Genomic DNA, 14,804 nt, shown 5'->3' with positions numbered 1-14,804 from the left:
AAGAAGAGAGCCCACATTCAAGCCTGTGTCTCTGCGGCATCCAACAACTCAGCCAAACTCTTTAAAATCTGCAAGGAGCTTGCCAACCCTGCAGCATTCTTCTCCCCTCCTCTTGCCTCCGAGGCTCTCTGCAATGCCCTTGCCTCGCACTTTATCTCTAAAACCCAGGACATCCTGTCCACCCTCGCCTCCCCTCCCCCTCCTATTCCTTCTCAGTCTGTGCTTAGAGACCCCGCTTTAAGCATCCCCCCACCATCCTTCTCTTCCTTTCCTATTTTCCCCCCTGACGAGGTCGCTAGACACGTCCGATCTATGAAAGCATCGTCAAAACAGGTTCATCCCTGTTCCTCCAAAACTATCAAGGACCACATTGACACCCTTGCTGATTTTTGCAACCACTCGTTTGCCTCAGGATCCTTCCCCTCCCCTCTGAAACACTCCCTTGTGCATCCTCTTCTCAAGAAACCCACAGCTGATCCTTCCTGTCCGGCAAACTATCGCCCAATTTCCATTACCCCCTTTCTGGGCAAACTCCTGGAAAAGCTGGCCATCTCTCAGCTAAACCTTCATTCAGATTCTGTTGATTGTCTCCATGACCACCAGTCTGGCTTCAGAGCGGCCAGAAGCACGGAAACTGCTCTCCTCAATATCCGTGAAGATCTGCTCTCCAACATTGATTCTAACATTCCCTCTGTCCTCATCCTTCTTGATCTCTCTTCTGCCTTCGAAACGGTCAACCACACCATCCTGCTCAACCGTCTCCGTGATAATCTGGGTATCAATGATCAGGCTCTGGCCTGGCTGACCTCTTCCCTCTCTGATTGACCCTCGGAGGTCCAACTGGGGTCTTTCCTATCATCTATCTTCCTCTGCACCTGTGGGGTTCCCCAGGGGTCTAACCTCTCACCCTGGCTTTTCAACCAATACCTGGCAACTCTCGCTCACTGCATTGCCATTTTCTGCTCAAATTTCCAGTGCTACGCTGATGACACTGAACTCATTTTCCCGCTGCCCTCGGCCACCTCCTCCCTCTCTCATCTCTGACTGCCTAACTGCCATTCAAAATTGTTGTGCCGCCAATGATCTTTGTCTGAATGCCAGCAAGACGGAGATCCTCCTCATCGGCACACCATCTCCATCCTTTTCCGTCACTCTCTGGCCGGCCTCCCTTGGCCCTCCTCCTACCCCTACCTGCGAGGCTAAGAACCTTGGCGTCATCTTTGACTCCACACTTTCCTTCCCATATCTCTGATGTCTCTAAAAAGTCAAACTTCCGACTGCACCTCCTCAGAGGTATTCTGCCTTTCCTCTCCTTCCCCCAGAAGCTCATGGCATCCCAAGCTCTGGTTCTCTCTAGCTTGGACTATTGTAAGAGCCTCTTTCTAAATCTACCTGCCTCTACTCTCCGCCCTCTACAACTTATCCAGAACAGGACTGCGAGACTTGTCCTTGGCCTCAAGCCCTGGGAACCTATCTCTCCAGCTTTGAAATCTCTCCATTGGCTCCCAGTGGATGCAAGGATTAAATTCAAAACCCTCTGCATTGTCCACAAGGCGTTCTGGGGCCTGGGTCCAAAATACCTTCAGCTATCCCTCCGCAAATACCGCCCCTATCGAGCTCTTCGCTCCTCTACCTCTAACTCCCCTCAGGGTCAGTCGTTTTTCAAAGAAACGAGCTGGGGGTAGATCTCCATCTTCGGCTGGGGCCTCCCTCTGGAACAGCCTCCCTGCCACTCTAAAACTTGAGGAGAACCTTCTCCGGTTCCGGAAACACCTCAAAACCTTCCTCTTTACTGCTGCCTTCGCTCCCCTTGTCCCCTGCTGATCTGCTCTCTTGGCACTGTGCACCTGGACACCCTCTGTCCCCTGGGTCCAGGTACCTGCTCACCCGCCACCTTCCTGCACTGCCTCTGGCCACCCCTTGCACTGGGGACTGTATCTGTACCCATACTGCCCCCCCCCCATTTTTCTTCTTTTCTGCACTTATTCAGACTTCCCAGTCTGCTGCCTTAAACACAGCACTTGCCACTTGCTGGCTGCACTACCACAGTTTGCCTCAATTTTCTATTTATTTTATTTATCTGAGCTCCTCGGCTTCTGCACTTTCCACTCTCCCCCTTCCATGCACTTTTTCCCTTTTTCCTTTCCCATGCACTTGCGTGTGCTCAATGTCACTAGGCCTAGTAAGATTGTTTTTATGTTGTGCTGTGTTCTCCCTTGTTCCCCTCCCTTGCCTAGTCGCGCTCTGAAACACTTGTGTACGAGCACGATATAAATAAAATATCATAACTAACAGGGATGAAACTAGACGAACAAACAAAAATCCATATTCAAGCTTCCATCTAATAGCTTTTTACTTACAGCAAAATGCGAACACTCCCAATACGATTATTTTGGAAAGTTCAATGTAGAAAATAATTCTATTTACCGAATGTTTCCACCTCGGTCACCAGAGGCCAAGTGGTGCCCATCTGGACTGATATTTATAACACGAACACCAGATTTTATATCTCCACATGCCCCATTTTCAGGTTTTTCTGATGTACACGATTGATCTTTTAAGCATTGCAGGGTGTTGTCCACGTAGATGATCTTCTGCAGGTCCTTTAGAAAAAAATATCAATTTATCATAAACCTTTACACTGAGATTACATTAATTGTTGCAACACTTTCTCACACTCAGAATATTAAGAAAGGATCTGTAGTAAAACAAAAATATCAAACCAAGCAAAAATAAAGCGCTTGGAAACAATTTATCATGGTAGGACAGCAAAACCCATTATCTGTACATAGAAAGTTATTTAGGAGTGCTCCATGCTAACATGTACCTTAGGAGACTTGGCTACCAGCATAAAAACAGTTGGGAGGCCACATATTTAGCAAAATCAATACAACATAAAACAGTATAACTTATTTATGTTATTAATTTGTTTTATTCCTCCATTGAAGGGGTACCGATACCCCCCTCTCCACCTTCCCCGCTACGACTTGTCTATCCTAATCTTTCTATTCTATCCGGAACACTGTAAATTATGTTTCGCCTCCCTCCTTTTTAACCTTTGAACCTAGTAAGGCGCTCCAAGGTCCTCTGGGTAGGGCCAGCGCAGAACAAATATTCAAATAAAATGGACATAGTTAAAAAAATGTTTTCATTAATTCCTCTTGATTAATAATTCTGTTGGAAGTGGAATCTCAGACTTTGTAAACTAGAGCATGTTGATCAAGTATTAATGTACTTTTACAAAGATGCTCTGGCTGGGCACTTGGAGTGGTGAGCCGGCATTGCTGGGAGGCCGCACAAGTACATAGGCTTCTGGAGAGGGCGGCACTCGGCCTAGAATGGAAGTAAAACAGGCTGATGGAAATCTCGGCCCGCCGCTGACAGAGCCACCTCGGACCCATTACGCTCACCTGGTCTCTGCGGGGACGTTGGGGCACGGTTGGAGCCCTCCCTCGACTTGGCTCCCCTGGATCGAATCTCTCCACCAGCTGCTGTAGAATCAACTGCTCTGGATGCTGATTTTGCCCCTGAGAGAAGATGAGAGGCAATGAGAATGGTGTGGTGGATTCGTGATTCCCCTGTAACCTTTCGTGCCAGAACAAAGTGCGCAAACGTTTGCCCATGCGAGCTCACCTCTTTCTTTTTATGCTGGGCTCTCCGTCCTGCTTCTTGTAGCAGGGGCGCTTGGAGTGGACCTAGTTGCTTCACTGGTCCATGGAAGTGGTGATCCAAACCGGCTGCGACCAACCGCTAAGGTGAGTCTTTTAGCAATGATTATTGTTTGTTAATTATAATGTCTTTTGCTGTGACTGTAGTTCGTAATTCATGCAATGTCTTTTGCCGTGATTATAGTTCGTAATTCTTGCAATGTCTTTTCTCTCCTCTATACGTGTGAAGATGGCTGCCCGGAGTTGCAGTGTTTGGAGCAAGTCCACTCATTCCCCAGAGGATGGTGAAGCCTTTGAATTAGATAAGTTCGCTTGTAGGGTAGAACGCTAGGCTCAGGTATGGCGCGGCCGAGTGTTAGTTATTTATATGACTCCTAACTTGTTGTGTTCTTTTCTCTTGCAGGAGAAGTCTGGCGGCGTCAGGCGGAGACTGGCTGTTCGAAGGCCGGTCCGCGGCTGCAGGATGGAGGTTCCGTGAAGATGAAGAATGGAAGATAAGCTCCCGCATAGCTGGACGTCCGGATCAAGTGAAGAATAGCTCCAACTCCGATGGGAGTGAGGTAAGATGCGATACGCTGCAGACTATGAAGTGCAGGAGATAGGCGAGATGCGTGTGCAGCGATGGTGCAGCTGGAGACAGGTAAGGTGCGCTTTCAGCGATGGTGCAGCTGGAATCAGGTAAGATGCGCCTTCAGCGATGGAGTAGCTGGAGTCGGGTAAAATGCACGACGAGGTGAAGAGCAGGAAAGAGGTAAGGACGGCGGTAAGCGTTACGCTGCAAAAAGTAGACTAACACGAAGTGCCAGTATGTGGGCGGGTTGGCCTTAAATAGGCTGGACCCGGCCCCTCCCTTTGGCCCCGCCCTGTGGCTCCACCTTGCCACTCCCAGAGGTTCTTGCACATGCTCCCCAGTGATCCTCTATGGCCACGGTGCACGTGCCTTGGGCACAAAGTGTGCAAAGCACACTTTTCTATGCGCCTGGTGCCAGAGGGGCCAGAACTAGGTCCATTTGTACCCTGTAGGTGATGAAAACATGGGTCCTTGCCCAGTGGCCATGACACCCCTTTGACCGAGGCATAAAGGCCCGCTTGCCTTGGAGGTGTCTGTGCAAAACAATCTCCTCCAGGAACCATGGGCACTGAGCTGCAGATGCCTGGCCCCTTCTGGCAGTGGTGGCGTGAGGACTGTTGAGGAATAAGCACACCCTCCATGGGGGAAGCCGGCTCCCAATAAGGACCGACGTGGCTGCTTGAAATACCCCCAACGCAGCAAGGCCCTGAGGAGAATTCCGCAGGCCTAGCAAAGGAAATCTGGGCACGGACAGACCCGAGCTGGGAACGCCTAGCCTGGGGTTGCTGCTGGTGGGAGATGGAGGGCCCACAGGGCCCATCTCCCAGCAGGTGAGCTTCTAGGGGCCGGAGAGGTGGACCCAGTGCCATGAGGAAACGACCAGCAGTCAGGGGTGTAGATATAGAGAAGGGGGCCTGAGGTGTCCAGTGGAAAGCACTAAGGCTGATGGTGGCCAGTTCCAGAGGTGAAGGTGGGTGGGGGGCTCGGGGGGGTGGGAGAGGGGGGTCAGGGGGAGTGGGCCTTGCTGTGGTGTGCCCTGGATCTGCTCCACGTGGTTGGGTGGATGGCTGGGCCCTGGGCCACAGCATTCCGCTCCCCTTGGAGGTTCACGGGTGACCCACGATGCCAAGCAAGTGAAGCATTCTGGGAGGGGTGGGGGTGGAATGTCCGCCCAATGAAGCAAGGACAAGTCCAGAAGAAAACAAAATGGAGTGCAACGCTGGTGCAGGTACATGAGCCACATACGCGAAACACAACAGGAGGGACAGCAGCAACAAAAGCAGACATGCGAGAACTACTGGCGGAAATGTATTTATTTTATTTCTTATGAAGCGCCAAAGGCCTCAGGGTGCACAAGACAACAGCTACAAACAGAGTCGTGGTACAAAGACTGGAGGGGAGGGTACAGTAGATCAGCCACTTTTTTGCAAAAGGGGTGTGTTTTAACTGCTTTATTAAAGCTGGTCAAGGAGTTGCTGGTTCTCATTGCGTTTGGTAGAGCATTCCACAATCTGGATGTCCAGACAGGTAAAACTACATCCACCAAATTTGGACAGCTTAAAACTAGATTGCTTGAATTTCTAGTGATCACAAAAACCGAGAGAGCGGGCAGGGTGGTTGGGTACCAACCGTTGCATCAGGTAGGCCAGGGCGGTGGAGGGCCAGCATTTATTGGCCTACAATAGGATTTTATGTGAAATCCTATGCACCACGGATAACCAGTGCAGTTCTTTTCTGGCATCGGAAACGTGATCCTGTTTCCTTCAAGAGTAAAAATTGCGCGAACTGCGCTGTTCTGAGCAAGCTGTAGGGACTTTATGTTGGATTTAGTAGTCCCCGACAGGAGACTGCTACAGTAATCGAGCCTCGAGTACACAAGAGCTGAGGCAAGTGTGGATCTATTTTCAATGTTAAGAGTAAGGCCTGATTTGGTTAAGTAGTTTGACCACGTACCCTCATGAGGCCCTAGTGTGGAATACATGGGTTTTCATGTTTAACTCTGCATCCACATAAACACCTAGTGTTTTGATGCTGGTAGACAGAGACTATCAGCAATAGTAAACTTCTGGTAGAAAACATCAAGTTTGTTTAAGCTAAAGCCAGTAGCCATGATGAGAAGTTCTGTCTTATTGTCATTAACAGCGAGTGAGTTTGAGATCATCCAGGACTGAATTGCTTCATAGACTACAGTGAGTGCCTCTGAATCTTGTGTGTAGTTCCCTGAGTGTTTGAAGACCACCTGGGTATCGTCTGCGCAGTTCGTATAATGGTCACCCAGGTAAATCTAGCAGTGGTCTAACATATATGTTAAATAATGACCGGGAGATACAGGAACCCTGTGGTACTCCAGCATTAAGGATGTCTGGACAGGATTGAGCATTGTCCACTGCCACTCTTGATACCCGCGGGTCGAGGAATGATGACACCAAGTCAGTTGCCCCCTTGGAGCATCCCGCCAGATTCCTCAACCTATCGAAAAAAAGAACAGAGTGGTTGCCAAGGTCAAAGGCCGCAGACGGTCCAGGAGCATCTACAGGGCTGGGTGGCCATCGTCCACAATACTAGCCAGAGTGGATGTAAGATCTAATAAAAGCTGTCATATCCGATGTCAAGCTCGAAAGCCAGACGGCATACCAGGATGTTGTTTTTCTCCAGGAATTCCTGAAGTTGGAGATACGCAACCTTGTCCAGTATCTTCAATAGAAAGGTAATATTTGTAATCGGTCGATAGTTTTTATCTAGCAACTAGTCAAGTAAGCTCTTTTTAAGAAGGGGGGTTATCCAGACCTCCTAAAGGGAGGACGACACCATATCTTCTGCAAATGGCAGATTGACCATCCTGGTAATCCAAGGATTAAGAAGACAGATTCCTTTAGAAACTAGCAGGACATATGTGTCCCCTGCAAGGCATTGGTTTGAGTCTAGTCACAATGCTCAAGATCTGTCTCTGAGCACTGCTTAAACTCAAACTCTGGGATCATTGCAACAGTAGGAGGGTTGTCAAGAGGCACAATTTTGCGATACATAGTGTTTTATCATCTGGATGATATTTTGATGTCCCATGATCTTATTGGAAAATTCCTCTAGGATTGATTGGCACCAGGTGGAGTATTGATCGATATTATGAGTAATGTTACTTTTCCCTTCCACTTCAATATTTGAAAGCATTCACAAGATCTTGACTTTTCATTACAGATTCTGGTGTTCGAATACATAGATTTTTCTTTCGATAATCACTTTTTTGTAATTATTCACTGAAGTTTTGTATTTAGTAAGGGGTCTGTCTTTTAAGCCATTCTCTTTCGCAGGTTCTATTATAGGACCTAGATTTTAACACGGTTTCATTGAACCAGGCGTTTGTGTCTCGTGTTTAATCAAGCACCACTATGACTTCATCAATAACCATTTACATGTGGGCTACCAGAGTGGTAACATCTGTAAATGAAACAGGGTGCGCAGAAGTTTTGGTTTAAAAAGTTCAATGAATTTGGATGCCGAAACATTCCTAAAGTTACAGGATTTTTTTTCAAAGTTTCTGTATGTCATATCCAGTTTTGCAGGAGCCTCCGGTAGACAGATTGAAAAACAAATTAGTAGATGGTCAGACCAGGGACAGGGTGAACAGGACGGGTCAAGCACCTTTATTACATGTGTAAGAACCCAATTGATGGTGTGACCATCCTTGTGGATAGGTTCAGCAATCCACTGGGTGTAGTGAATGGTATTCAGGGCTGCACAGAGCGATTTGGAGAGTTTATGTTTTTTGTCCTCAGCTAATATTTAAAATCACCAAGAATAACAATGGTAGACATGGGTTTGGTGATGCTATTAATGAAGGCAAGAAACTGCTCCTCAAACAAAGACATATCCTTCGGCAGGGGAGGGAGGGCTCTGTAGATCAGAATTGCCACAGAAGTATTATGGCTTGTTTAAATTTTCACTAACAGACTCTCGCAACCTTCAATGTCTAGGTGAGCAACTGTATGGCAGTCAAGATGTTTCCTCATGAGGAGTGCTGTTAGGGAGAATTCTCAGAAATGTGCTAATTCCCTTTGACCTTAGAGACCCCCAGCTCTTTTTGCTGCACTTTAGGACTTTTAATTTCTAACCTGGAGAGAGATCGATCTTTTTCCCCACTCTCTCATGCATTTTTGTTTTAAATTGAACTCTGTTTCTTTTGACTTTGGAGTCTGACAAACTCCATAGGCATCATCTTTACATTGTGACACAAAGCACCTTCAGTGCAGTGACACAGGGAAGTCTACTAGATTTCCCGAAGGTTTAAATACCTTCTCTTGGTGAAACTACTGTTTCCAAAGCAGTGAAGTGAAATTGACTTTACTTACATTTTGTAACTTTCTAGACCCAGCACAGACTATTTTACCACAGGGTACCGGAGGGGTTACTTAGTATTCCCTATGTCTAGTTTCTCATGTAGCTTTTTTGTTACCCTTTCTACAATGGGAGGGCGCTAGAGACCCGAACAAGATGGCCGCTCCCCTGTGAGCTCCCGCGCGGCCTTAAAAAATCCTTATTAACCCTGATTTTTCCGGTGGATTAACATCCCAGCACGCCATCTGATAACGTCGTGAGTGAGCTGCGAAGGAACACTGTCGAGGGTCGGCCGAATTCGGAGCCCCGCACCACCTAAATCCTGATCAGCGTACTCCAGCGCCCTTGGGCGGCAGCGTGATCCCGGAGGCCCGCAGACGCTCGTTTGCCCTCCTCGGCCCGACGGCAGAGCCCCGGCAGCAGATACATCGCCTCATTAAACCCTGGTGCGGCAGAGGGCTGGGGAGGTCCTCGTCGACTGTCAGAGCCGCGGTCGCACCCCCGCCTTGCCTCTAGCAACAACGAGGCCGACTCCGGACAGGGCGGCCTGCCCTCAAGCGCAACACTCACTCCAGCCTGGCCCCGCAAGCCCGCACCCCGGAGGCCCTTCTGAACCCAGCAGCCCTCAAGACGAAGGAGAGCGGGCAGGGCGGCCCTGCGACTCCCCCTCCGAGACCCGGTGCGGCGCACTCGCCGGGGCTCCCAGCGGAGGGGTGGTCGTTGGAACACAGACTGGGCCGCTGCCCCCTTACGCTCCGCTTTAGACCTGCCTCAACACCCCAGCACCACAGCAGCACCGAACGGCTGAGAACACGAGATCACACGGAGCCCAGGCGAAGCGAGCAGTGGACCCACGGAGGGCCCGGATTAATCCTCTAAGTGCAGCGCTCTACATCACCTCAGGACCATGGCGACACCCGGCAGCCGGAGGCGCTCGACTACGCAAGACACAGGCGGAACTAACAGCAGACCCATGAAGGGACCGCACAGAGCTTTCAGGTACAGCGCACGCAGTGGGGGCCAGAAATAGCAGCGTGCACACAGGGAAAGACTAATGGCATAACTTCCCTCTGTCCAAGCGCAAGATCTACTGATCACCCAAACTGAGAGACTGGTCCTCCCCGGCAAACCCCAGCACACAGCTCACCACCCCCCTGACAAAGGGACCTAAGCTTTGCTGCAAAAAGACCCCAATGAAAACAACCTGAACATACCACAGCCAGCACGAGATTATCCAGTTTTTATAAGACATCATAATACACTCCTGTACCAGCCAGCCTTCAGCAAGTTAAAACGGAACAACAGCTCCCATGCAATTTGGAGACACTAGAAAACAAACGGGTTGACAACACCCCAGCTACCGAGCAACCTACTGAAAACTGAGGGACAAGAGTGAACCACCTCCACTCCACCAGGCAATAGAGCAACTCAAACTCCCCCAGGGCCGTAAAGTCCCCAACAAACACAGACCACCAAAACCAGCACCCTGCACCAACGCCCGGGCCCGCCATCCAAACGCCCCAATAGAGCAACCAGCAACACTGCTAAAATAATCCCACGATGGGGGAAGTCTGACAAATCTCAACGTAAATTGAACTTTGAAGCCGGCACCTCAGCTAAAACACCTAGACACAACGGTGAACCTGAATACCCGTCACAGGCGTCTGGCCAATAAGATAGTAACCCCCAACCACTAGATATTAGATCACTTCTCCTGCAGCTGAAAACCGGAATCACCAACCTAGACAGCAAACTAGATGACCTCTTGTCCAAAGTAGATCAGGTCCAACACCGGCTCGACAACCACAGTGAGCGCCTAGACGAAGCGGAGCAACACATATCCAATCTCGACAACTGAGTAACAAACCTAACTACCAGGGTGTCGACTCTTGAAGCACAAATGAAAACGGCCAATGCGCGAAACGAGGACCTTGAAGGGTGCTCTAGAAGGAACAAAATCAGGATAGTGGGGGTAAGAGAGAAGCAACTACACGGCAAGATGGAAGACCCTTTCTACAATTAATGGCTGGTGGCAGTGGTTTACTTTTTACTACGGGCTGCGTTCAGAGCTGCAGCAAGTGACCCATGGGTGCCCATTCTGTCAAAGTGGCCCTGGTCGTGTTTTTTCGCCATTTCTTGCTGGAAAGGTCCTTCTTGAGATTTACCTTGCGCGCAAACCTTGTTTGGTCACTTTGTTCGTTTTGCCTTTGGCAGGATTCACAAGTGAAGCCCGCCTCTGGCTCCAGCGGGTCTGGCAGGGGCAGGAAGTGGCGGAGGTGCCCGAAACTCCCTTTGCTTAGTCTCCTTGGTTACAAGAATGCATCCAAGGGTGATTGGCTGAGGGCTGTCCTTGGAGAACAGCCACCCTGCTATGTGATTGACAGTTAGGCTGGAATGAATGGGAGAAACCTGCATAAAAGGCAAGGCTTTTTGGCTTGGAAGGCAGAGTCTACCACTGGACGAAGGAATCCTAAGAACTTGGAAGAGACGCCTGCTGCAAATCCTGGACCGTTTGTTTGCCCAGGGGAAAGCCCTGCTGCTCTGCTGAAGCTCCAAATTCGCCTCAACTAGAGAAGCCCTGCAAGGACGACTTCTCCACTTGGGTTGGTGGGACCAATCAACCCCAAAGTGAACTCGTCTGGACATCCTCTCAGAGCTGGCTGTACCTGTACTGCAGCTGCTACTGGAACCGAAGTGCCAGGGAGAGGAACACTTATCGAGTGCATCGCTTTTAAGTCGGACCCGAGCTCCAGGAAGATCCTTGGGACTCCCAGGAAGTAGGACTAACCAAACCTGAGCCAAAACAGAGTGCTGGACCCCAGTTGCGAGGAAAGTCTAGAGTGGTATGCGAGAGTCCGCCGTGGTGCTATTTCCTGAGACATGAGGAGCTCAAACCGCGAAGTGCAGCTCAATAGAAGTTGGACCTTTGCTGCTGCCGACCTTCCCATTGTGTTGCAGGAGTCCCCAGAAGTCCCCCCTCTTGTCCCCACGACTGAGGCACAGGAACAACAGGATCTGCAGAGCCACACAGGAACAGAAACCAGCTGGAAGCATTTCTTCTAACCAAAGGTACTGTAAACCTAAGAGGACTAACCTCTTGTTGTGCTCAGTTAAGACTTGTCGTGGTTGCCCTTGCAGAGTTGCTTGCAGCTTTGCCACTAACAACCCTCCCAGCTTGTGGCCCTTCAAGTGAATCTTATTTCTACAAACATTTCTAAAAACATTGTGCAAGACTTTTACATACCTACAGGAAGATCTTCAGCTCCCCTAGATCTTGTTCAACTAACATTGACTGTCCTGGCTCCATGAGAGACTCTTCTTACCTCTGTGTGTTTGCCTTTCCTCCAGGAAAGGGTTAATTTACTTTGCATTGAAGGGTTTAAAAAATACTTACCAGTTTATTAATTGTTACCCTTTGTTTTATTCCCCAATCTAATATTTTGCACCAAACTCAGTATTGCTCTAAATGTACCAGTGATAAATTAATGTCCACAGTGTCCTAGCTATTTAAGTCACCTGCTGTGCAGGAAGTGTGTGTGCCATCCACAATGGGTATCATCTGATTTAGAGAAATGGAGTGTGTTTTGAAGTGTTACATGTTTTTCTCCCTTCTGAAGAAGGCTTATATAAGTGACTGTTAAATTAATAATTGTTTAATCAAGAAACCTTGAGCATTATTGTTTATTTTAATAACTAACTGTGAAACTCTGTTACAACCTTAGAGCTCACATTGACCCCTCTTGAGATGAGCCTGGCTGCTCAGCCACACTACCAACCTGTGTAGTACAGACTTATATCAACGGTTGGGTTCCCTATTGCCAGGAGGACAAGGTTGCTGTAGTCTCCCAAAGGGTACTGCACACAATTTTGCATTACAAGTGCGATTCTCTCCCCCCCCACCCCACGCTTTGGTCAGTGCTGTCGACCCAAAAGATGTTAAAAAAAAAAAAAAAAAAGTCTGAGGGTCAGAAATGGAGGCTGCCATGTTTGTGGAGTTGTTCAGACAGGTCTCTGCATTGCCGATTATTTCACTATCTGAATTGTTGATAGTCATCAACCTCAACCCCATGTTTAACAAGGGAGCGAGTGTTCAAGAGATCCATTTTAAGATGAGGCGTGGTGGAGCAGGTAGGTGCCAGTGATGGGAGATCTCGCCTTTTTCACCACAATGACTACAGGTGGCGATGGTTTTTTGGGCAATATCATGGGTGCCAGGAAGGGTGAACTGGTGGTGTGATTCGCAGCCTCAGTTATAGGCAATAATTGAGTGAGATTGCCCTCGTGGGGCGCCGGTATAGTGTGGTGTTGGTCAGCGCTAGTGGCACTAAGTGGGTGGCCAAATGATGTAGGTATGGCTATATTAGCGGCCAGGCCCAGTGCAGCTTGGGTACCGCCACAGGCTGTCCCTGCGCTCGGATTATATATCCCTGCAGCAGAAGATGGCACAGGGGCCAAAGTCACTGTACATATACAGTGCCAGAATGTTCTCACATTTATTAGCAAAACAATCTGGAATAGGAGTGTATGCGATGCGGGTCGCACCAAACAAGTCAAACAAGGCGGTGTAATGAGCCATGGTGGTCAGCACCCTAGTTAGAGGGGTGGGAAACAACCTACTACAGGCTACAAAGAGAGGGAAGGACAAAAGCCTTACCGTAGAATACAGGATAGGTGCCGGACTCACGGATGCAAACCAGCTCCTATTAAAATCCGCTGATGCGCTGCCGAGGGTCTTAAGAACCCTATGGAGTGCTGGGAAATGAAGTTCCCAGGGACTACTGCACGATCCGTTTACAGCGTATCAGCGTGTAACTAGGACTCAGCAGTGCACGTTGAGCGATAAATGCTTGCCCCGATGTAAATAAGCAGAATGCAGCACACAATTATGCAATAAATCTGGGCTAAATCAAATGCAGTTAGCAAAATCGAATCTACATGCCATCACAAAGGTTTTCTAAAAACAAATCTAGAAATGTTTTCAGCAGTAGCCCAAATTGATTTTGATTGTTCTTACTAGTGGAAGCACGGTTATTTTGTAATAAGCAATGTCGAGATTAATTTCCAAGATGTTACAAGAAGGCACGCGAGGTACAAACAGCACAGCAATCAGTCAAATCAGACTCAGAACTGGTGGTACTGGCAGTGAAAAGATACATTTTAGGAAGAAAGCTTCTTTCATTCACATACGGGTAAACACGTATCGGGCAAGCACATACCAAAGCAAGAGCCGCAGAACAATGTGGTGGGGATCACAAAGAACGTTTAATCAATGCAGAAAGAGATGCAAAGATCCAGCAGCAGAGTCGAAAAGCTGAAAAATATAGCGTGCGAGCAGGGCTTCAAGCTGTTCGAGATGCCCAAAAAAATGGAAATCATGGAATCCCTGTGCGAACGATACCTGCGAAACATGAAGACCTTGAAAAGTTTCTGCCGAAATAACATTAGGATAAGAGGTATCCAGAGGCAAGTCAAAGATGGGGGCCTAGAATGATACGTATAGGGCCTGTTTCACCAAATATTAATCTTGTCAGGCAGAAAGGAGATACTGCTGGCCAGGACACCATGCTTTTTCATCGTACACGAGTATCCTCGAAGAGATGACAAGCTCTTGGAAGAGATCCCTGAAGGAATATGAAAATGAGAAAAAGAGAAGCTGATGACATCACGAAAGACAAGTGTGATGCACAGAGAAGCCTGGCTGAAGAGAATGTATGGATCTTATAGAACTGACGACGGAATATGGAATCGAGTAAAGGTGCATATGCGGAAAGAAGATTGCATGTGTAAAGAGCACTGCAGAAAATGCAAGTAGTTCTATAACTGTACAGATGCAGCAACGCAAGTAGATTAAGTGATGATAGAAGCTGGCTATAAGTAGTGAATATACTGCAGGCGAAGCCGCCATTATATAGAAGCTGGACATCAGTGTCACAATTTTATTAAGTTCAAACCCATGAAGAAAAGGGCTGAAAGCTGTGTCACAGCAGAGAATTAGCTGGCAGCATGGAAGAATCGTGAAAGGCTGCCTGGCCTGGTGTCAAGATTGGAGGCAGCCAAGACTGGTTATCTATTCTTGAAGGCAGAGAATGTGAGAAACGTAATTATCCCTAGCAAGGTGCAAGAAAGAACACCATAAGCGCCAAGTTTTATTAATTCAAGACAATTAAATGCTGCAAAATGGGCAGAATTGCGGTCTCCTGTCACGTAAGCCCAGGATGAAAATAGAGTTGGGC

At 48.4% G+C, this 14,804-nt stretch overlaps 1 protein-coding gene across 1 annotated transcript in view; it reads right to left on the bottom strand.

The window, feature by feature from the left end:
• Positions 1-14,804, bottom strand: part of WDR62 (WD repeat domain 62) — a 2,486,568-nt gene that overhangs the window by 1,768,640 nt on the left and 703,124 nt on the right. Inside the window, exon 11 of the mRNA XM_069644563.1 lies at positions 2,428-2,603. Coding sequence (XP_069500664.1) covers positions 2,428-2,603 — 176 coding nt within the window. The remainder of the gene's footprint in view (positions 1-2,427; positions 2,604-14,804) is intronic.

This window comes from Ambystoma mexicanum, chromosome 2p (assembly GCF_040938575.1).
Source record: "Ambystoma mexicanum isolate Mex_15411 chromosome 2p, UKY_AmexF1_1, whole genome shotgun sequence".
Taxonomy (NCBI): domain Eukaryota; kingdom Metazoa; phylum Chordata; class Amphibia; order Caudata; family Ambystomatidae; genus Ambystoma; species Ambystoma mexicanum.
The sequence above is the reverse complement of the archived record's forward strand: the minus strand, read 5'-3'. Positions and strand labels throughout refer to the sequence as shown.